Source organism: Passer domesticus, chromosome 11, assembly GCF_036417665.1.
Source record: "Passer domesticus isolate bPasDom1 chromosome 11, bPasDom1.hap1, whole genome shotgun sequence".
Lineage (NCBI taxonomy): Eukaryota > Metazoa > Chordata > Aves > Passeriformes > Passeridae > Passer > Passer domesticus.
Genome location: NC_087484.1, coordinates 15,337,034 through 15,360,736, shown reverse-complemented (window position 1 = coordinate 15,360,736; position 23,703 = coordinate 15,337,034). Strand labels below are relative to the sequence as shown.

At 39.9% G+C, this 23,703-nt stretch overlaps 1 protein-coding gene and 1 long non-coding RNA gene across 13 annotated transcripts in view; one reads left to right on the top strand and one right to left on the bottom strand.

Annotated features, from left to right (window-relative positions):
* Positions 1-23,703, bottom strand: part of SPHKAP (SPHK1 interactor, AKAP domain containing) — a 64,444-nt gene that overhangs the window by 21,784 nt on the left and 18,957 nt on the right. For 11 of the 12 annotated variants that reach the window (XM_064385889.1, XM_064385900.1, XM_064385890.1 and 8 more), the window contains one exon: positions 17,969-18,079. In XM_064385889.1, coding sequence (XP_064241959.1) covers positions 17,969-18,079 — 111 coding nt within the window. Of the gene's footprint in view, positions 1-17,968; positions 18,080-19,422; positions 19,728-23,703 lie in introns of those variants that run through there. The other variant, XM_064385893.1, reaches the window with a different exon arrangement.
* Positions 23,311-23,703, top strand: part of LOC135278953 (uncharacterized) — a 188,174-nt gene continuing 187,781 nt past the window's right edge. Inside the window, exon 1 of the long non-coding RNA XR_010346330.1 lies at positions 23,311-23,603. This is a non-coding gene — a long non-coding RNA (uncharacterized LOC135278953). The remainder of the gene's footprint in view (positions 23,604-23,703) is intronic.

Here is a 23,703-nt window from a genome sequence, read left to right as displayed (position 1 = left end):
AGTTACCAAAAAGCCTTAGGAAATTACACTCTTGATTTGCACATGACCTTGCCCATGACAGTCTGGGAGATGAGCTGTGAGTCTGCAGGTGCAGGGAGCTGTGTTTGCTCAGGGAACATGGTCTGGCCAGGCTAGGAGTGTGGGAAGGTGTGGGGCTGCTTCCAGGTCCTCCCCAGCAGGGTCAGCCCATGCCAAGGGAGGGCTGCTACTGAGGTGTGCTTTGAAAACGCTGCACAGGAGCAGCTGTGTCTTCAGCCTGATTCTCTGATAAACCTTGGTTTGCCCTTTACTGCCTCCATGGGGTGATGGATCATGACTTTGCTGTGATGAGCAGTGGCACTGCCTGCCATCCTAAAGCCAGGCCCTCTCCAAGCAGCCAAAACAATCATCATCTCTGGCTCAAGTGTCCATGGCACATAACTCACTCATGCCTCAGCAGAAGAAACCTCAGTACAAGCAGGAATGTCTAGTGGTTTAAGTAACATTATCTTTTTTTTTTTTTTAAAACTGATTTTCAGAACCTAATGAACTTTCACTATAAAACCTGTGGCAGTACCGAATCCAGTTTCCAAATACACTTATCAAATTCAATTGACATTGATTTATTATACTGCCAGCAGTCTTTTAGCATTTCCTGTTCTGTGGATTTTGCAGTTTTAATTACAGGCAACTTTTTAAAACAGCCAGTTTCACAGTGGTGAAAGACACTGATGAATTCCTTTACTTTTTCCCTTTGCTGTGAGCAGGAGGCAGGACTAGATGGGGAGGTGCTGTAACCATAAATCACCTCTACAGTTCCATCCTGGCCTGCACTGCACTACTGCTGCCTTCTAGGAAGTTCACTGTGAGGATATTTTTGTTGGAGATACTTCACCGGTGGTGCTCAAAGAGAAAATTATCTATTATGAAAAATCTCTCCATGTTTTCTGCTTACATAATACAAGTTTTAAGCTCTCATTAGCTTGCCTTGCTTGATTAACATCTAGTAATTATTAGGGACACCTCCATTGAAACAAGGCAAAACAACACTAGAGAACAATTAATAATCTTTGGGATGGAAACACTGCATACATTATGAAGGAAGAGCCAAGGTCAGCTCAGGATTTGCTAACCTAAATTTAATTCTGATTTTTTTTTCTTTGTATCAGATGCAGCTTAGTATAGCTGTAACCCAACTTTCTCCTCATCATGGTATCTTTAAATGTCAGTCCTTTCCCAGCCACTCCTTTACTTCTTCATATCCTTGACTTCCCACAACACCTTATCAATTCCAAAGTGTGTCTGCTTTCCACTTACACTGATTTTCTGTCTGGAAACCACACAGAAATGTCAAGATATCACCTTTTCTTTCTGTCTTAGGAAATACTTATTTTGGAGAGAGAAAAAAACCCCCAAAATTTAAATGGTGTTGCATAATACAAAAAGGAAACAACCCAGCACCCAAATTCAGGCTTTACACAGTGAGAGTCACCCACAACTTCCCGGGTAGGTGCCAGGATCTGCTTTTGGTTCAGTAGTTTTTCCAAGTTTAGAAATCCCATTTGCTCAAGAGAGAAAAGTGCTGTTCTTTTGGTGAACATGTACCACTGCACTGAAATGCAGAAGAAAGCTACACGTCCCTAGACCATTTAATGCACAGGCACAGTGTGAATAGCAACCCTTGTACTGTGCAGAGTTTTGTACAACAGTAGCACAGATTTGGGTCTGACCTCCAACCTTCCTCTCATCAAGCATTTCTTCTAGGATAGTTCCAGCCAGGTTATCATCACCGACTTACTGAGCCCTTGAAGAAGTCTGTACTTTCCACAATCATATAAAAAGCAAATAGAGAAACTAGTTTTCTTTTTTAATTTTTCTTCCATGGTAATTTCTATGACTGGTAAGAGATGCATAGGGTAAATTCTACAGACCAGTGGAGTCCTGAACTCTGCTCTTGAGTTGGTGTAGAAATTATGTAGACACCTCACTTCCTAAAATAACTATATATTAAGAAATTCTTTTTTATAAAGTATTTAAGGATGTAATGCAAACACAGTATACTTTCCTCACTGGCAAATGGCCTCAGGATATAGTCAACCTGGTAAGCAAATTGAGCCACAGTCCTGTGTTCTGTACTGTGAAGGACTGTGGCCAATATATGCTTGAAGTGCTGCAAGAGGTGGGTTTTTTCCCCCCCCCCATAAAATGAAAGAAATCTACATTATACCACCCTCCCAAAAATTTCAATATCTATTTTAAAAGAGAAGTTAAACTGAAGAGACAAGACTTGAAAATGAGAACTCTATACAGATGGCTTGTGCAACCTGAATTTTACCTCATATGCCCACATTTATGCAATGCAATATTGCTGCCTGATTCAGAGAACAGGAAGCCTGCAAAAAGGAGGAAAATTGTGTAGAATCTGTGTATGTGCCATTTTCTAACATGTGAGCCTATGACTATGTAACCTAAAGGACTCTCCTAAGCACAGTTTCTTAGTTTCTAATCCATCAATAGCTGGATTAGGAGAACACAGTTAAATAGACTATTAAAGTGGTATCAGGATCACATGCAGATGACACAAACTGTTCCACCCCTGTCACTCCACCACTGCCCCATCCATGTGGTCCCCAGCTTTGGCCTAGGTGTCCCAAGCAGGCTGGGCTTGGTGCCATACACCTCAGCAGAGCCTAAATGTCTGTGCAGATGTTTGGATTTGCACCAGAACCGTGCAGAACTCTCCACATCCTGTGCTGTGCTGGTTGGTATTCCAGGATGTAAATGCTGTCTTGAAAATGAGCTTATGGAGTTTTTATCTCCCAGGTCTGTGCTGTTCTGCTTTTCCCATCCTCTTCCTGACACATCACTGAGTCAACTCATGCCAGGTGCCAATTCAAACACCCCTTGAGACACTTAGAGGGAACAACTGGTTTGAGGCTGTTATTTTATCTGCCCATAAAACTCACGTCTAATTTCCTACAAACAGAAGTAAAAAAGGTAATTAGCCCCAGGAGAGATCTCAGGAGAAAGTAGTTCTGAGCAGGCAGTTCCTGGGTGCCAAGTTAAAACAGTGTAATGCCTAAACCTGAGGATGTGCAGGACACAACTGTGGGATGTGAGAGGGTGAGCAGCTGCTGAGGCTAGGACTGAAGGTAGTTTTATGTAAAAAACCAGGTGAAGTGCTGGTAGGAATGCAGTCCTCGTGGCAGGGAACTGCAGCAGCAATTGCAGCTCCACAGCAGGACAGGCAGGGTCAGACTGAGCTGCCCCTCGCAGCTGGAGCTTCCCCCATGGTTTTGTTCCCTTTAAATGGCTCCATCTGCTGCTGGCCAGAGTGCAGGGGCAGGAGGCAGCTGTGTGTCAGGACAGCCAGCTGTGTCCTCTCTGTCCTGCGTTGGGTGGCCAGCTATGCAGCTCTCCCAGTGCCACTTTTAAATTAACATGCACCCTGCTGTTCTCCTTTGCACCTTGCCGTGCACTTGGGAGTGACATGCACCTTACACCAGTGCAGTGCTGTTCTGATGATTACTAGCATTATTCTTTGAAATACTAAAGGCTTGGCATTTTACTTCCATGGGTTTCTCCTCCATATTTTGGGCAGCTATTGTTTATTCTCAGGGTGTGTGTTGTTCCTTATACACTATTATTCCAAACACTTTATCCCTTTTTAAATGTAGGACTGTGAAGGTACAGTTTGTGAAGAGGATGATTGAATTTTACATCAGCTGTGATTGCTGTGACAGCTGTTTTAAGGATTTAATGGAATCTTTGACCACAATAATTTTTTCCTCTTAGCAATAACTCTGTGATAGGATGGCAGATTTGAAATTCTGAACCTATTTTCATCCTAATTTCATCTCTGAAAAGTAGAAAAACAATACAGTTGCTCTAAACTTCTATTAGACCTAAGTCAGGGTCTCCTGGCTTTAGAAAGATTAGATCACTGTAATTTCCCCACAGCTCAATAACAGAATAGAGCTGCTCCAAGGCATTGCTCACTGGAATGTGACTATTTCAGAGAACCTACAGCTGCATGATGGGCTCCCTCAGGAGCTGAAGTCAGTGAATGCCCGAGGAAAAAATATTGTTTTACCCTGTACTTGTGAGCCAAAGTAAACTGTAACCCACAGAAAATATCAAAGGAGTGGCAATGTGCCAGATTTTATCCAGAAACTTGCTGTGAGCTTTGTCTCTTTGAAAATGACCAGAATCACTCATATACTTCTGACTAGGATGGCACAAAATGCCTTTTCCAGCAGATTGTTTCCATACAGCCAGTTTGTGTGACAGGAGCATTTGTTTTGATGCTGATCTGCAAAGCTCCCAAATAGAACTTTGCATTTATTTTCACTTGTCTTATTTATGCGAATGTGATGGCTAAATAAAACCTCCTGGACTTCTTGTGATCTATAGATGTAAATGTGTGTGTAGATGTATGTGTCCTGTCTGTAAGGTCCCCAAATCATTGACCTCTCTGTTCTTTAAAATTGCAATTTCTTAAATCTTGTAATCCCAATAGAGTTTCAAGTATCATTTTTTAAAGGAAGATAAAAAAACCAAATAGCTGTGAAATGGTGGTTTCTAAATAAATATTCTACAATGTCACATAAGATCATCTATTAGCTAACAGGGAAACAGAAAAATGGTTTTGAAGATCCTATGAATTTTTTTATCATCCAGGTTCTGGTAGGACTTGTGTGAAAGGAGGTGGATTGCAAACCTTTTTTGGAAGCTTGTGGCTTTGGTCACTTCACCACAATTATTTACTAAAAGAAAACTTTCCTAACTGATACTTGAGGCCTCTATGGCTCCAGCTCTCAGTATAAATGCTACAATATAGTTCTGATTCGTGTGCTGAAATGCTGCTGTCAGGTTTTCCCTGTGACTCAGGCTTTGGAAAGTAAAAGTCTCCCTACATTGCACCTTCAGACCTTTGGGCTCTTGGGCAAATTCAGCGCATTTTATGGGAATCTTGTTATCAACCACTCTGTGACTGCCCCACTGAATATGCACATGTTGGCTGAAAACTTCCTTCACAGAAATGACTTTGCACCCATCAAGGCCAGGAGCAATAGTCAGCCTGATGTTTCTACCCCGTGCTTGTCTCCCATTACCATTACAAAGTTAATTTCTTTTCTGTCACCACTTTTATTTTTAGAGTGGCATCAAAAGGAGTTTTTACTGCAGAATGAATAGAAAGTATTACTGCTTGTGCAAGATTAAAGAGTTACTGTACATTTCTGTAAAACCTCATATGCCTGCATTAATCTTCTTAAATTTTTTTGATAGGTCTTATTATGCTTATTTATTTTCTTTCTTTCTGTATCCATTTAAATGTTAAATAGAATCTCAGAGGACTAGATAATATAACTGTGACAGTTAACAGATCTGATTTGAAGGCCAGTCCAAATAAAAAAAATGATAACTATAAACCAATAAACCATAATTGATACCATCATTTAGCTTTGTTCAAGTTAATCTTGACTTTTTCCATTTCCTGTATTTGAAAATTGTTGGTATGGAAAAATTATGGTTCCATCAGACTGTTGCAGGAAGGTGGTATTTTAAGGAGAATTTGTTAATGAGGAGAATAATAACCTGAAATCAGTTTGTGGGCTGCTCAGGAGCCAGTCCTGCACCTTTATCCCTTTCCTGCCTCCTCTGTCCTCCTGCTCAGCAGGGTGGGTCTGTTACTGAAATACAAGCACACTCTGCAACAATGCATCAGTGACAGGCTACTCCAGAAGATAACGAGAAAATTTCATAAAACAGTGCTTTTGAGTTTTAGACACTTCCAAGGAAAAGATTTCACAGAAACAGTTGAAACTTTAAATTGCCAAAATGCAATGCTGCAATAAAGTTTTAACTGTTGTGGTTAATTATAGGCCAGACTCTGCTAAATAACTCATCAGAAACAGAGGTCAGTCCCAAAAGGTTTTGTTTAAAATGACTGAGACCATCACTGGCTAAGAACACTGTCCCAAATGCACCAAAGAATATAAAATATTTAATGGTTTCTAAAACCAAGCCATTTAACAATGAAACCAAGGTGAAAGACTGACTTCCTCTAGCCCCACATTCTGATTGTCTTGGCAGTCTCTGCACAGGCTGGTTTTGGTAAGCCAAGAAATACAACTGCCTGCAGTCTCCAAAGCCAAACAGCTGAATTATTTAATCCTATAAGCAACTGAAGCAAAGGAAATGATGATGATGTTTGATTTACAGAAAAGAGAACATTAATGGTACATTACTAAATGAATGCTCAGATTTCTGGGACAGTTGAATATTTGCTTAATGTTTTCTTTAACACACCTAGATACTTTTATTTGGTACAGCATTGCTCTAAACTACTATAAAAATCAATTATTTTTCTCAAAGACATTTGTATGACATGTAGAAGCACAAAACGAGATTAAAGCGTTATAAGTACTTAAATCCATCCTGCTTATCTGTGCACAGCAATCCGTTCTGTGGTGCTCTACAGGATTTTTCACTACTTGAGAAAGATGAGGAAGTCAATGTGGATAAGCCTAATTAAAAAATGCAAATGATTTTGCTAAACAAAGATGTCAAGTGAAAATACTCCAGAGCAGTGACTGTGAGATTGACTGGACTCAAATTCTGCCTGCTCTGGGTCTCTGGGCTGTCAGGATGAGCAGGTATTACCAAGGTGTAAGTGGAGCTATCAGGGGATAGAAGGAGGCAATTGTGCATTACACAGCCAGATACAGGCTGCCAGATCAGCAGCTAAACTCCAGTATCTGGAACAGTCCATTTGGTTTTGAGTTTTTAAACCAAGCTAGTTCTTCTTTCTTGCCTCCACTACTCTAATTATATTTAGCACTTCATTATAATACACAGTATGTTCCCCTCCCTCCCCACTTTTTAAGTAAAATGTTAGAGTGCATAATAGTTCAGACCCTATATATAATTTTTGCTCTGTTTTTTGCACAGTGGGGCAGGTCTGCTGTATTTTGCAGTCTCCCAGGCTTAGGTGCTTTTTGTTCTGGACTACCTTGGGAGAAAAAGGAATGGGGAGGTGGCACTTTACAGGCAGCAGGGAAAACCAGCAGCTCCATGGTTGTCACACCTTATGACACTCTTCCTGATAAATCTCTTCTCAAAGCTTTCTGTGAAGGGATTTCAGGACTCTATCCAGTAGATGAGAAACTGTTGTCTCTAGATGAAAAACAGGTCCTGTGTCTTCTCTGATTAAAAAATACTTTACTAAAAGCAGATCATTCTGTAAGTTCTCTGCTTTTCAGAGGATGGGGTGAGAAGGAAGGAAGCATGTAGTTCTGATGATAGCTTTTGATTGAGCTCAGTCATTTGATAAATTTGCACCATTATACACCATAAGAAATTAGGACTGTAAAATCTAACTGCTCTGGATAATTTCCTCAGCTCTTCCTTTTCTTCACCGGGCCCATCCTGGCCTCAGTCCTTCTTCTTGCTTCCTGCCTCATAAAATTACATTTTTAAACCAAGACCATCGTGTTCTCTCCCCTTGAAAGGATTGTTTCACCCTTCCATTAAGAGAATTTACATTCAGCATACAAAATATCCAGCTACTGCTCACCACTGTTACAAGCAACAGAAATTACAGCTTTGGGATGGATACAGTTTGGTGACAGTGATGGTTTCTGTCATTTTTAACCAAACCTTTTGGGACTGACCCCTGTTTCTGCTGCAGTAGACGTGCACAGCATCTGTCTGTTCATGCATGCTCTACAAACTGCAGGGCAGCTCTGCCCCAGCTGTTAGACAGGTTATAAATAGGTAGAGCTCTGAGGCAGTAAGATTACTTGAAAAAGAAGGAATGGTACCGGTTCTTGTGCTTATGAATCAGTCTGGAAAACAGCTGGCTGTCTGACTGCTGAGATTAGGAAAGTCTGTTTATCTATGTATTAGTATCTTAAGGTTAACTTTCCAGCATGTTGACATGTAAGCTCTGCCACTTTCAGTAGACTTTATTGAAGTGTAGATCTGGTTTCTCTGTGGTATAAGGAAGGTTTGAGTTCACACCCTTACAATTTCTCAGTTTCATCTGTATTCATGAAAGCTGTAGGAACTCTGGCTCTGGAACCTCTGGCCCATTGTTAAATTAGACAGATATCATCCAGTGAGCTCAAAAGTGACTATTTCACTTGAGCCTGAAATTATTTCTGTTGGTAAACAGGCAACCAGAAACTCTAATCATGCATTTTGTAATCCTAGGTGTTCTCTTGATTCTTTAAAAAGTCAAACTGATTTAAATATAATTAAACTAGTTTGTCAAATTATTTTTATTCACACAAACCCACAGCTGCTTTGGGAGAATGTTTTGCCTAATCGCATGTATTTTTGGATTTATGTGATTCCCCTGTTGAGATCTGTTCTACCGAGTTCCTGAATCCAGTATGAAATAGTAAAGCTAAGCAATTTCCTCTCAGAGAGTTCTTCAAGCACTTTGAGGGAACTAAAAAACAAAAAGGGTGCAGGGTGGATGTGTAGCTTTGGAAGGACTTAGCTTACTCAAATACACTGTTCAAGGAGCAAATGGGGAAATTCTTTAAACTCTCACAGTAAATAAAGTGATTTTAACTGGGAAAATTAATTTTGGTAGATTTGATACTAATTCTTCCCATATACCTAGAAAAATTACTTTAAAAATATGACCACCAACATTTGCATACTGTCAGTTAAAAAGAGCATGGAATATCTCAATTAAACATCTGCTGCAATCTGCAGGAGGTGGCCATAACATTAAATAACATTTAATCCATCCCCAATCCCTGACAGTCAGGCAGAAGTACCTGTACTTCTGCACACTCATCCATTCTCACAAGGTCTGCATTCCCAGGTCATAGAGCTGCTGTAATCATGGATGTTTTTCTACTAAATTACATAGCAGCTGACAGATCTGTCCATAAGTCAGCTGGATTATTAACTTTATCGTTACCATTTTACGTTCTGTGATTAAAAAAAAAAGTAGTTGTTTGTTCTATATACTTAGTTGCATACACAGCTGGAGAAAAAAAAAATACCTGAGGGGTTTAGAGCAAACCCCTGAAATGCAACAAGAATCTTATAGCTTTTAGTTTATTGTATCTGAATAGGGAGTCAGAAAGGTATTCTGGTCTGAACTTCCTTCCCTAGACAAGCTTCTACCAGGAAAACATCCTGGTCATGTTAAATCTGCAGGTCCATACTTACACTACAGAAAGGAGAACTACAGTGATGATTAAAGGCTGGGCTTCTGTAGTTCCCAGTCTCTTTGCAGAAGACCAAAGTGATGAGAAATCTTGGCATCTACTTGAGGATTGAATTGGATCTTTTTGGGAAAGGAGCTGGAAATCTCAGCCTGTGCTGGGTTTCTTCAGTACTATAAGGAGTGGTGTTTGTGGTCATTTCAGTGACACTGAAATGTGTGGATTCTGTTTGTTCTCACACTTACAGATGTTGTAGGGCAGCTGCAGGGCATCTTTCAGTTCACAGGGCACATGGACACACCCTTTGTCTATCCAAGGTCCTGACAGCAGCTCTTTGGAGAACACCTTTGGCAAAACACTCAGCTGCACTTAGGCGCAACCCACAGTGGAAGCTAAGGTTCATGCTAAATGCACAAAGCTGTGCAGAAGAACATCCACCCTGGTATGTTCTTCAAGTTCTCACACTGTCTCTGTGTTTATGTGTGTGATAAACAACTGCTCACTTCACTCAGGAGGAGCTGTGCTGCCACAGCCAGCAGCAGCCTCAGCTGCAGCAGAGCAGTCAGACACCCTGCCTGGGGCACACAGCTCCTGCACCCACTCAGGCACACTCACAGATTTCTCTGCTATTTAAATATGTAACTGCAGTCACTCACAGACACTAATGAAGAGGAAATGAGGATTATCTAAAGCAGGAATGTGCACGTGGCTTTCTTTTGCATATGGTTTCATAATGCCCAATGTGTCATCTTCATTCATCTTCCTTCTGGTTTTATAGTAGGCTTTAAAATGTCTTCATGCAGAGCAGTGAGGCGTGTGACACTGCCATTATAAAGCATGTAATGGAAAAGACACTTTCCTATAATTTCTGGGAAAGAGAGATCTCAACCATTAACAAACTACTAGCTGAAATGTGTGGGTTTCAGGTAATACTCAGAATGTTCCTTCAGAGTGTTCTCCCACATTTTTTTAATCATTACTATTATTTTGCCTCCTATTACTCCACCTCAGAGTAGTTTTGGGATTTTGTTTCATGCCTTGCTATTAAATTGGTGCACTGTCTTGGGATGGAAGAATCGGGTAACTTCTGAAAAGTGTGTCTCCTTTTCCTGAGCATACAGATAAGTATCTGCTGAAGAAGTGTATATATAATGTATATAATATATATATAGTATATACATTATATATATATGTAGTATACAGTGCTCTAAGGATTGACATATTTTTGTGAAGATCTATAATATTATAAGAAATAAGGAAACTAAACATTACCAATTGTTGTTTTTCTGTTGCAAGTATTTGTTTTTAGATTACAATTTCCTTTCCTCCACCGAACAAATTCATTACTTCTTTTTAGGGTCATTATCAGTTATGACTACTATGCAGAGTGCACACTTTTGGTAGATAGAAGATTGGGAATGGTATAAGAGATGTAGCTCTCTCCTCCATGCACAGTGAAATCTGACTTTTGATATTTAAATGGTTAAAGAGGATCTTGAACTGGAATATGTCTTATATGAGGTGTTTGAAATAGCCTGATAGTGACTCAGAATTAAAAAAAAAAAGTTTCTGGAAGACAGAACTAATCATCCATTAGCATTTGGATGCAATGCTTGTCTCACATTAATTTCTATGCTTGCCAAAATGATTCTGGCAGAGGAACCAGCTGTGAAATGTAGAAATTAAAATCTTAGTTTGGAAGTACTAGATATGCCCTGTAGCTACTTGCAAATGGATTTGCATGAATGAAAATGTGAGGTAGCACTACTATACAGGTGGGAGAATTTCCGTCCCCCCTTTTCTCCTTGTCCCCCCTGCTTTCTGTGCTGAGCACGAGGTCACATCCATGGAACATCCCTTGGGCCAGCTGGGGTCTGCTGTCCCAGCCTGCTGTGCCCCAAATTGAACTCACTGGTGGGGGCAGTACACAAGCCCTGCTCAGGAATAGCAAAGGCATCTCTCCATTCATTCCCTGCCTTCAGCAGAAATACAGAAATACAGAGCATAGCCCCACACCAGCCACTGTGAAGAAAATTACCTCCAGCCCAGCACACAGTGATAACCTCAGAGTATGAAGCAGCTCAGGCCCATCTTCCGTACTACAAATAACTCCAAAGGCTTCATGGCAGGTATGTCTCAGTGGGATACAGCAGTACCTTCCTTATCTCACCAAAGTCAGATCAGGCTACCATCAAAAAATCCATTTGTGTCAAAGTAGGACCATGGCGCTCTGCTGACAGATTCTCTGCCCAAAATTACAACAGGATGCAAGGCAGGCTGGGGAAACATCAACTTGAAGTGAGGTCTGAGCCTTCCTTCTGTTGTGTGGTCCTTTGCATGATTAGAGAGGCAATTTCCATCTCTAGCTGTGAGTGGAGGAAGTCTTTCTCCCGTTCTTGCCCTATATTTTCATTGGGATGCTGACAAAAGCCACATTACTCCCTTCAGTTTCCATGTAAAAACCTCTCCTGTGAGCTGTACAACTGCTATCTAACATGACATGAGGTTTCCAACCACTCTCCTTGCAGGTCCTATTGGAATGTTTCCAAAAGCAGACAACTCAGTGCATCTCCTGTGAGTCACTCAAATTCACCTTAATAAGGTCCTGATATGACTCTCCCCTGTCTCCCCAGCCCAGCCACAATTCTCTTTGTGGTACACCTTGCAGGTTGTCAGAAGGATATGTTATACTGCTCTCCTTCTAGCATTTTGAGCAGTAATGAATTTGAAATTTAGTCCAAATTATTCTTCAGAAGGTGCTTATCTCAAATGACTTGGTGGATTTATGGTTCTTGATATTTTAGAGACTATCCCTATTTAAATGGTTGGACTGCATTAATGAATCTTCCCAAGTTATCTCTTCCTAATCCACTGCTTCAAAACCAGCTGTGAATATTTTCTTCCCATTAAAGCTTATTCCTTTGGGTTTGATGTAATTAATTGCCACTTAAGACTTAGAGAAAATATTCCAATAAATATTTATGCCACATGCACCATCTACTCTCTCCAGTGCCCTGTATACTTAATGTTTAACAAATTTCTCCAAACCTCAGCCTGCAATTCATATTACAGGGAGCCCGTGGTTGTAACAGCAGCACAGTCACAGATGTCCACTCTGGAGGTAGCACAAGAATCTCATTTCTTGATAAAGCAGGTCACGGAGGCACTGAGAATATGCCAGAGTGGAATTCTGGAGAGGATACAGCTGCAATACCACACTTGATCCTCCCAGTGCTTATTTATAGCTTTATCAGAGTAAGGTTAAGCATCTGCTTCTCTTAAGGACAGGCAGAAAACCACTGCAGTGTGAGACTGTCACAAAGGGACAGGAAAGAAGATGGCAGATCTAGACAGAAGATTAAAGTGTCCCAAATCTGAAGTTACAGGAAAGAGAAGAAAATCTATTGTTGATCTTTCATACTCTGAAATTCACAAGGCTGCTTTTGACTGCTGTATGATACATGTGAAAATGTAGAAATGCAACCCTTTAAGAGCATATTTGAATTCTGTCTTAACATTAGCTCATAGGTGAAGATATATTTTTCAGAGCCAAGTATGTACAAGAGCAGAAAGTGAAACATATTTTACAGATTATACAAGTAATCTTTTCAGTGGTCTTTTAAGCAAGTGCTCAGTCTGCCTGCACTGTGCTCCATAAGGCAGAGAGCAATTGGTGAAGAGGAGGGGTTTTGTTTCCCTGTGCAAGCCAGAGAGGGACTTTCTGGAAGGTACAATTCCTTACCACAGCATCAGGAACACCCACACATGCCTGAGAAAGGACTACAACTCAATGCCACGACTTAGCCTGCCGCTGCTGATTCCTGCACCTTGTCAGGATGTAATTAAGGTATCGTCAAGCTGAATAGGAAGATGAGACTTAAACCTAAAAATATCTCCAGTAATTATGGTTTAGATCTGGAAAGCAATGGATGGATTTTGATTTCTGAAAGAGACAATGCTGTTCCTGAAGATGGTTGAGTTACGAAGTGAAAAGTAAAATAAATACCCTTGTAATTCCCTGCCTATGACATAGTGCTGAGGTGTGCAAGCAATCTCATGAGGGAGGAAAAAGGTCTTAGTACGTAGGTGTGGTGGTTTTAGGCAGAAAAATAGGGCTTTCCTATGTTTGCTAGCAAATGTAAAACATTCAAACACAATAAAACAAAGCACCTGTTTCAGCTGTGCATGGTCACTATTCAGGAACACACATAGCTTTGTTTTAAAACAAGCCAACAAACAAAAATCTCCTCCTTTTGAGATTCAAGATTGCACTTCTGTATCTGCCTGTGTAAAAGCCTTGTTGACTACTACTAGCCTGGGGAATGATCCTTCTTTCTGAGCTCCTGTAAGACTACACTATCTCTCTTCAGTGAGGGCGTGCTCTCATTCTTTGGACACTCTGAAGAACATATGGGATACATGGGCCCTGACTAAGAGATAGAAAAGGTCCCTGACATTTTCATAGTGTCTGCAGTTTGTACTATTGCTAGCAAGTTACCTGGAAGTAATCTAGTATCAAAGAATGATTAAAAAAAAAAATTCTGTGTATTTTTACATCCGAAGATCTGTAGTGCCATATCTTTAAAAATACTTGGGTGAAGCAAAGAATGAAAACCACTCATAATATACTTTATTTCAAGTGAAAGCTGCTGTCCTCTATTTCATCAAAATACACCTTGCCAAAGAATTTTCCTTTCTGCATACGTTATCATTCAGTTTGAATTAATTTGGGGTAGCTGCTTCCTGGATGTTTTTGTTCCATCCCTTGAGTGAGCACTGGCAATATGGTGAGATGATTCAAGGAAGACTTGGCTAGAAAAACTAATTTCTTAATTTCATAGTTACTTTTCTCTCTGAATTGATTTGCTGCACATTTGTGCAAATGCCAGGGCAGTAAATGAGATGAAGCAGGAACTGGAGGAGGAGGTGAGACCACAGAAGCGCTGATTTGACCAGCTCAAATTAGTGCATAAGGGCATCCTTAACCTCCTCCTGAAGATGTTTGAAAGCTTGATGGCTAAACTGCAATGGAAGTGATAATGCTGAAATACCTGCTTAGGACAGCAAAGCCGTGTGGCTGCAAGGCAAGCAGCCAGTTCTGAAAATCCAGCCACTCTGATAGCAAAATGACATTCCTCACTATCTCAGTTAACAGAGACAGCACAGGCCATGTGATCCACCACCACATTACCTGCTTGCTTTGGTAACGATCTGGTTTCTCTCTCACTTGTCACTCACTAAGGTAAGCATTGCTTCCCTTCTTTGCAAAGCACGTTTGTCTCCTAGGCTGGTGTATGTTCTCCTGCACTAAACTAACCAATTTAACTAACCCTAAACTGTAATTCTTTCTCCTTCTGTGCTGCAGATGGATTAGGGTTTTTCCATGTGGCATAAACCCACTCAGTGGCTGCTGCTGCCTCCAGTGTCCCACTCCCCCAGTCATGCTGTCCTCCACTCTCCTTCGTGCTTCCACCATCACCATCAGACCACTTCCCAAAAAGTGCCAATGCACAGGGGCACAGAAGAGCAGCCAACAATTAGACCAGAGGGTGTTTTACCATGACTGAATGTGACTGAACTTTGGGCTGCTGTCCTTGTCCTTTCCCTCTGCTCTGACCATGTGTTCCCTCTGCTCCCTTGGGCTGGATCTAACCAATATCCAACTGCCTATGGCTGTGCATACAGCCTGCATTACTTACATCCCTGCAGGGAGCATTCTGGAGTGAGCATTTTTGTAGTTACAGAGTAGGAGCACTTGCAAATGGAAAAGCTGCTGGACTATTTCAAGAATGTTTCAAAACCTTTAACACTTTATTGAAACTGTTCTCTCATCCATCTGCCTGCAAATCCAGTTTTTTTCTCAGTTTTAAGGAGATATAAAACAATTTAAAATGAGCCCTTGTCACATCCTGACTCTTTAAAAAGTGTTATCTTGTTATGCTAAAGTAAGAAATGAGCACTGTTTCTTAGTGCTTTGTTTTAATTGAAAGGCAGGTATTTTCCACCTTCCACACTGCTATTTAGGGGTATAGTTTCTGCTTCTCCAAGATATTTGACAGGAAGCTTGCAGGATTTCTGCCAGTCTGGAAATCCACTGCCCCTCACACAAAGGCACACTGCTTGGGAAGGGGAGGTTTTTCCTGCCTGCATCAGTGGTTCTCAAGCACAGCTCTCTGTTAGGCTGTGTGGAGTGGGAATGTCTTTCTCCCAGCCTCCGTGTTGGGACAGGGTGGTCATGCAAAGAGTGATGGGGTGTGATGATTTTGTGGAGAGATCATTGGAGCCTGGGTCCTTTTTGAGTTTGTTTTTTTTTTTCAGTGCAAATATAATTTCTAATGGCATTTTGCTGGCCTGGAGCATGAAAGGCCAGAGAATATCTTGAAAATTCACTTATAAGCATCTTGAGCCAAATTAATGTCAAATATCTTGCAGGATTATACCAGCATTTTTTTCTCCATTTAGTTTTGTATCCTGCTCTTTTCCTAAATATTAGTTTAATGACTATGTTCTTGAAGGATTCCTAAAAGAAAATTAAGATCTTTAGCAGTGTGGCAGTACCACCTTAAACATGGAGATGCTGTAAAAGCATTGCAAAGAAAAGTGTTAAATCTTAGCAACTGCTAAGATAAAGTCAAAATTGACATTTCTGTGTGCAAGATAAAGAGACTGTGCTTTAGGAGGGTCCAATGCTAGAACAGAACTATAAGTCATCTAATTAAGCAAGAATTTAAATTTCTTAACTTGTACTAACATAAGCCAACCACAAATATTCAGCACTGGCAATTAATCTAGATCTACATCTTTGGAGAGAGATTAGGGACAAGGTATCTATAAGTTTTGTCTTTTCCAATAAGAAAAGCATGTCCATGCTTCGTAAAGCATGTCCAAAGCAGGACACATTTGTTATAGGTCCAGAGAAAGAAAGCTGGCAATAGTGGAGTAATCAAAAGTGTCTATTTTTATGTGAAACTACTTTTATTTTATGAGGTTACTCCACAAGGTAAGAAGAACGTCATGTTACAGAAATTTTAGTTGCATTTATAAATCACTGTGTGGATCTATGCATGATTATGTCTCACAAATTCATGTCTTTTATTCTATTAAGTGGATTTTGATTAAGTTCTCATTCAGTAGAAACAAACAAACCAAGAAACCCATAATTAAACTACTTTCAAAATACTACCTGATTATATTAACAGGAAACTATGTATCCTAATCTCAGTGGTAAACTGCTGTTAAACAGTACCATTGTTAATTGAAGCAAGGTTAATGAAATGTTTACCAATTAGACAAATATCCTCCAAAGAGAAAAAGATCACTTATAATATTAGTGTAGAGGAAAAAGCTCTTTAAGGTAGTTTAACCTTTTAAAGCAGCATGGCAAAATCAGACAATGTTGCCTGAAATAAGGAGGGTAGCATGGCATAATCTTTCTATAACAACTTATCTTTGCTTGATATACCCAGCCTATCAGCGATAAATATAATTTCCTCTAAGATTCTATGAAAAATTAAGAAAAAGTCAAAGCTCAACAGGTAAAAAGGCAAGTCAGAATTAATTCTTGTATTATTATTTGAGGTAGTGATTTCCTCTGAGAAAATAAGCCAATTTTTTAGGATATTAAATACTAAATAGTAAAATTAAGTGCCTGTAGTCAATATGTTTTGCATTAAAAATAATCCCTTCCTGTATGAAAAAACGAGGATACCACTGGTTATCTGCCTGAGGAACCTGCTCTGGTTAAGAATGCCTTGTAAGGTTGCTCACTTGCACACTGGGACCTAGGTTGTGTATTCTGCTTACTCTCTCTTGTGGAAACTGATAGAGCAGTGCTGGGTATGACTGAATTAAGCCAAATAACCTCTGAACATATTCCTCAATTTCACGGCTGCAGTGACACTGCTGTGTCCCTCCTGCTGCTCTCAGGCACTCTGTGTCACCCCGGGCAGGACACCAAGGTTCCATGGATGGAGATTCAGGTTCATCAGCTGGAGCTGGCTGTCCACGTCCTTGAGGGAATCCCAGCAGGCTCCATGAGAGCCCTCAGCTGTCTTTAGGCTGTATGCAGCACAAGAAGTGCTGGAAACCTTTTACCAGAGATAAAGTTGATCTTTCCCAAAGTCCTTCTCTGCTCACTGAGACCAGGGAATAGCATTCAAACAGGATTCTGAGGGAAGATCTGCTCTTCTGAGTCCTCCATCAAGTAAAAAAGTATTAAAAACATAGCCATGTATTTCCATCCAGTTTCATGAAGATAGTTAATAAAGCAGCATAACTACTATTTCTTCATGCACATTGTTAAACAAAAGCTGATCTTAATTGCATTATAACCCACAATAATGAGAATGAAATTTAATTTCAAGTGCAAAATAATTCTGTATGGGTTCTTCAGCAGCTTCCTTTCATCTAACATGGAAAGAGCTTTTCTCTTTAATTGTCTCTCTCTGCCTTCAGGAACATTGAGCAGCCTTTTAAACATCTGCTCTTTCCAACCTGCCACTTAACAAGTTATGGTTTGGAATAATTTTCTCTTTGGCTCATTTTTCTCTCTTGTGAGTTGGAGATTATGAACATAAAAAAATACACAGAGCCACCAAAGTCTGAAAGCCAAATATGGGGAAACCTCTGCAGTAGTCTTTATTAATGTGCTCTGTATAGAAATCTGTATTTTTAGTTTGCATATTTGCTTTTAAAAGAAAGCTGCAAATTACAGACTTATTTTGGTTTAACATGTACTGTTGTCAGCTCCACCCCCCATCCAAATAACTCTCAAGGAGGAGATGGCAGTGAGTACTTACTGAGGCACAGTTGCTTTCCGACTTGTCTTCTAGAAAGCCAATTTGGCATGGTGTCCTCTGATTCTGCAGCCAGTAGTCTGTTGATTCTAGCAGACTGTTACTGCAGAGAATCTGTTAAAATAGTTAAAAATAGTTAAAATAATTACAAATTTTTCTGAGCCCAATTGTGCTTTGGGGGCTGGAACCCTATTGTTGTAACTCAATGGAAATTTTGTTGACAAAATTGGGGGAAGTGGGCTGGGGGGAGAAAAGACCTGTCTGCTTTGGACCTGTTCAGTTACTGCACCTTTAGTCAAACCACTTATATATCCCCTGAAGTATGAACCTATTTTCTTCCAGAACTGAGAGTCCTTGGAGACAGACACTTGAAGGAAATGCTCAAACCAAGTATTTTTATTGAAAAATATTGCTATTAGTTTTGTTCTGCATTAAAGTGATAAACAGACATATTAGGAAAGCTAATTACTCAATTACACCAGAGTACACCAACTTACAGCCTTTATGACTGACTGTATCTCTCTCCACAGTAGATCAGTACTACTCATTCTGCCAGCAGCCTCATTTCTGGGACTTCCAAGGCTCCAAACTCCTTCTTCTTAAACAAGTTTTTCAGTTTTCTGAGAAGCTGAAGTATTTTGGACCTTCTGTAATGAGTCCCGAGGTCAGCCAGCACCCTGAGACCAAAACTTTGTATTTAATCTCTGAGCTGACTCTGCCCTACAGCTTGTGCCACAGCTCCACTCAAACCAAAACGGGGCTTTAGAGATTTGTAGGCTTTAAAGAGGCAAAGCCAGTTTGAAAATCTGGTGTTTAGATTAAACTGAATTCTTTACTTTCTGCCTCTGTACAAATATTCTACCATGAAAAAGAGGGACTATTAGTATCTTTAAAACAGCTAGGGAACAGCAGGAAAAGTATTGCTGCACCATTGGTGCTACTTACAGAACATTTCCTATGGCTTATCATCTTCCCTAGGCTGCAATGTTAAGAGGCATGCTTGTGAAATAGATGTATATTTTATTTGTACTTCTTGCAATTCTTGTATTACATTGAAACAGGCTGTACTCTAACTTTTGGACTTTTAATAATTATATTTAAAATACAAATTTGTTGCTGTACCTAGAGAAAGAAAATCTATCTACAGTACTTTCCTTTACCTGACTGCATGTTTTGTATTGACACACATTTGTCCTACTTCAAGAACACTTGATCTCTAAGCCTAGATCTCTTCCTTAGGAAAAGAAGTGAGAATAACTTGTGAGTCCTTCTCATTTCTCAGGGAAGATGAATGACTGCAGAAAGCTCATCTGGCCAGTTGACACAGTTTTCTAATACTTGGGGGCATCCAGAAGTAAGCTTATTACCACCCACAGAATAACTCCCACTCTAATTTTTATCTTTCTGGTAGGAAGTCAGTTGCACAGTTAATATTTCACTCCCTGTATCATACTTACATTGATTTCTGAATAAAAGTCAGCAGGAGAGGGATGAGGAGGTAATGGGGAACACCCCAGGCCCTGAGCTTGGCCTGCTTCAGTGCCTTTTTCAGTGCCCTCCATGGAGACTTTCCACCTTTGTGGTTGTTTCTCAGTACACCAGCCCTGCTATGGGTTTTCTTCCAAAGAGCTTTAAAATACAAATTTAAGGGTCACAAAATACTCATGGGAAGTACTGTGCCCAAAGACTTTCTTCTGAGAGTGTTAAAGGCTCATGAATGTTTCACCAGCCTCTTCTTGGGGGCTGCTAGCTAATCTTCTTAACCAGTGCAACAACTCTGCACTCAATACATTTTATAACCCTCCCATCTCAGTGCAAAAAGATTCCTGCCATCATAACTAGCTCCAAGACTAGACAGGGAAAATAATACACTCCATATCCCAAAGAAACAATTTCCTGTTAGTGTAATCAACTGCTGTGTGGGTTTGGTTTTTTTTGTTTTTTTTTTTTTTTTTTTGGTTTTGTGGGTTTGGTTTTTTTTTTTTTTTTTGGTTGGTTGGTTTTTTGAGTTTTTTTAAGGAAATCTTGAAACATTATGAACTGGTTGGTAAAATCTAGAATTAAGCATTCTTTTCCTCTTTCTGAAAAATTACCATTCACGGAGGCTTTGTGAAGACAACACAGAATTGAACGTATACAAAAACACACATATATATATATGATTTCAGATTTAATTAGATTCTAGATATTCTCATCCTTGAGGGCTGAGGTTCTAATAGCCTGTTAAAACAAAATTTTTCATACATAGGAAACTTTTTTTAAGCTCAAACAGCTTTTCCTGTAACAAGCAATCTTGTTTAATTTCCTTAAAGATCACAGTGAATTTTTCTTCAACCTTAATCACTTTAGATCTTTCCCAAAACTCAGACAGCTTCTGAGAAACTGTGATAGGCAGAAATTTATCATGCCAAAACAAGCTGCAGATATCCTTGGTGCTGCTCATCTTTGTCTCAGAAGGGCTTGGTGTGCATTTCAGAGCAGCTCAATCACAGCACATGTACATTGTACATGAAAAACTCATGAAATTATCTGGGCAGCCCACACTTCACCCACTTTGTCTCCTGTGGGATGTTAAATGACCCTTGGTAGCTTTAATTTTCTTTCAGAGATTTTTTTAATCAGGAAGCAAATACTGGTAAAGGCAAATGTTTTGTTCTGGTCAGGTCAGGTCCTGGTTGCCAAGCTTGAGTCACTCCAGGGTGGTTTATGAGTTCCAAGGATTTATATTGCATTTAAATTTTTGTATGCAGCTTTTCATAACAGACTTTGAAGCCACTACATGGAAGTTTTGGATAGCATGTGATTTCCAAGTAACCTTAAGTAGATAAGTTGGCAGAGGTCAGCTGGTCAGATCTAAGGAACAGAGACCGCCTCAAAGTAATTTGGAAAGGCTCCAGAAACTATTCCTAAAAGACAGCGCTGTGGGGATGGGGGATCCATCCCCCATGTAGGAACGTGTGCCAGAGGTGTTCTTGCACATGGTCTGGTTTACACAGGTCTGAGTGGTGCTCAGGAGATGGAGGTGACATTTGAATCAAGGGTGGCAGCACTGAGGGGTAAACCTTGGGTCAGTTCAAACTCCATCATATGAAAGACAAATTCTTTCATTAGGACCATGTAGATATGATATGGCTCAGAGCTTTCCCCTTAGTACTTCTGGGGAGCAAGGATAATTTGGGCTGCCTGCAATGCTGATAACAGGTAGGGTACACACACCTGCTGTGCAAAAATGTATCTCTAGAAGCCATGTGAACTTTTGGGCATATTTCATTGGTAACAGATGTCTTATTGTGATCAAAGACACACATATAGTAAGAATAAATTGAATATTTCTTACAGCCTCTTACTATTGTAAGGCAGTCCTGTCTCTTAAATAGGTTCATGTGTTTAGACAAAGTGGGAGTTTGCACATGCATGAAAACTTGATGGGATATTAACACTTTTAATTGAACATATGGAAGTCTTTCTAGTAAAATAATATATGACTACAATGATCAAAAGTGTATAAGCCTGAAGGAGTTTATCTAAATTAACAGAGGTAGTTAATTAATCAAAAGCAATGTGAGAACTGGTACTCTGTATCTCTACCAGCATATTACCACTGCCATTCTTGCATTTAAGCATTTTTTTCAAAATATACTGAGGTGGTCTGTACCAAATGACAAGAAAACGAACCCTCTTCTCCTTCAGCTGTCAGTCTGCAGTCCTGCCCTTTAAGGCAAACAGCACCACTTGCCAAAATTTCATTCTCCTGTCTTGTACTTATCTTCATTCTTATTTAATTAAGACATGTGCAGGGCCAATTCCACTGACACATTGTTAGGATTTTTCCTATCAGCTGAAAACTGAAAGCAGAATTTGATTCATTGACCATACTCATGTGACAGCTGCACACACTATAGGGCTGTATATCTGGTTTGGAGCAGGATCATCACACTCAGAAAATAATTCAGGATGAATCTGCATCATGCACTAAATGTGAAATCAGCAGTAATTCATGGTTCTAAAAAAAAGTTTTCCACTCTCATCTAGAGACTCAGCCGTCAGCATTACTCAGTGTGTTGTGAATCAATGAACTAAATCAGCCTCTAGCAGAGTGTGGATTAGACAAGTCACTCTTTCCCAGAGGAAAATACTGCATATGAGTTTAGTGTAACAGCTTCCTGCTCCCTGATTTAGATCACAAGACATTAAAATACAGTAAGTATCTATAACCGAGACAGCATTAAAAAGGCTCTGCTCCACAAATGAAACATCTGCCTCTTCGTGACTGAACATCTTAATTGCTTTGGTTAATTACTACTCATCAAAAAAGATAGGAAAGTGGGACATACAGAATAAAATGAAATCGAGGGGCACATCTTCTGCATTCATTTAGGTTGGTCTGTGTAGTAACAGGCTACATCTCATGTGGTTCCTGACAGGAGCCATTCATGCCAAATATAACTAACCTGCAAGGCAAGTGTTTAAACTGCTCCCTTGCAGCAGGAGCACACAGCATTTCACTCCACCACCAGTTACACATCTAACTTCAAAACCACCTAACACAGGCTGAAGGAGAATTCTTCATCCTTTTCCACACACACATGCACAAAAGGTAAACTTCCTCTGACAAAAGTGTAAAGAAGCCCAAAACCTGCTGTTTGTCAGAAGTATTGTCAGAAGTGAATAACTTCTTTCAGTGTGCTGACAGTCATAGAACTGACTTGTTTTACAATGAACAGCTCAAATTTTATGACTGACAGGTGAAGCAGTTCTCAACCATGTGATACAGGCTACCCTTTAAAAGAGAGTGATACTCATGAAGGTAACCAGGGCTTTTTTGTGAAGGCAGTGGTGGCACTTAGTGTTGCGCCACTGTCCTTCACTCTTGTATAAACAACTCTGAGATTAAATGAAAATTTAAGATGTTTTCCCACACAGTAGATTTTCTGTCTATATCAGGATTCCAATTACAGTCAGCAGTATTTTTAAAAACTGTCATTTTGCAAATGAGTCCTTTGATCAAATGAAATATTGACATTTTATCTTTTAGCCATGTTGGGGTGAGGAAGAAAAGCCCAGTCCCAGCATACACATCAAAAGAAAAACCTCCAAGCCCAAAATGAAAGCATTATTAAAAGAAAGAATTATGAGAAGACTGAATGATCTGTGAAAGTTTAAAACAAATGCTATCTTTTCAGCTCCAGAATTATGCCTGTGGGAGACAGTAGAGCTCTGAGGTTTATTGCAGAGTGAGGTGAAAGACAGCCTGTCCTCCCCAGTAGTCTCTGGTAGTGCCCCCTTCCCTCAGACTGTACTGCCATAACAAGCTCCTAGGAAGGATAATAAAGTACAACTTTATTATCAGTTGTACTGAAATTAGCTACATGCATAAAATGACATTCAACCTCTCCTAATGACACACACACACACACAGGTGTCACTTTTTCCCCCCCCACATGCTCTAAATTAAATTAATAATAACATATAAACATGATTTTAGGAAGCAATAACAGCAGTCTATACCACCTCTTGTTGTAGAAACCATTCCAATCAAAGTTTTTTCATGAAGGACCCTCCTTTGCATTCACCTGAGAGAAGCAAAGCTCTGTCTGGGTCCCAGAAACTTGTCATTTATTGAAGAGCAGTCCTGAAGGTATTCATGCTATACATGGCTTTTATTTCATATAATGAAATGCCAGATAATGAGGTAAATTAGAAATCTTCAATGGTAGTTTATCTCCTATATATGTATA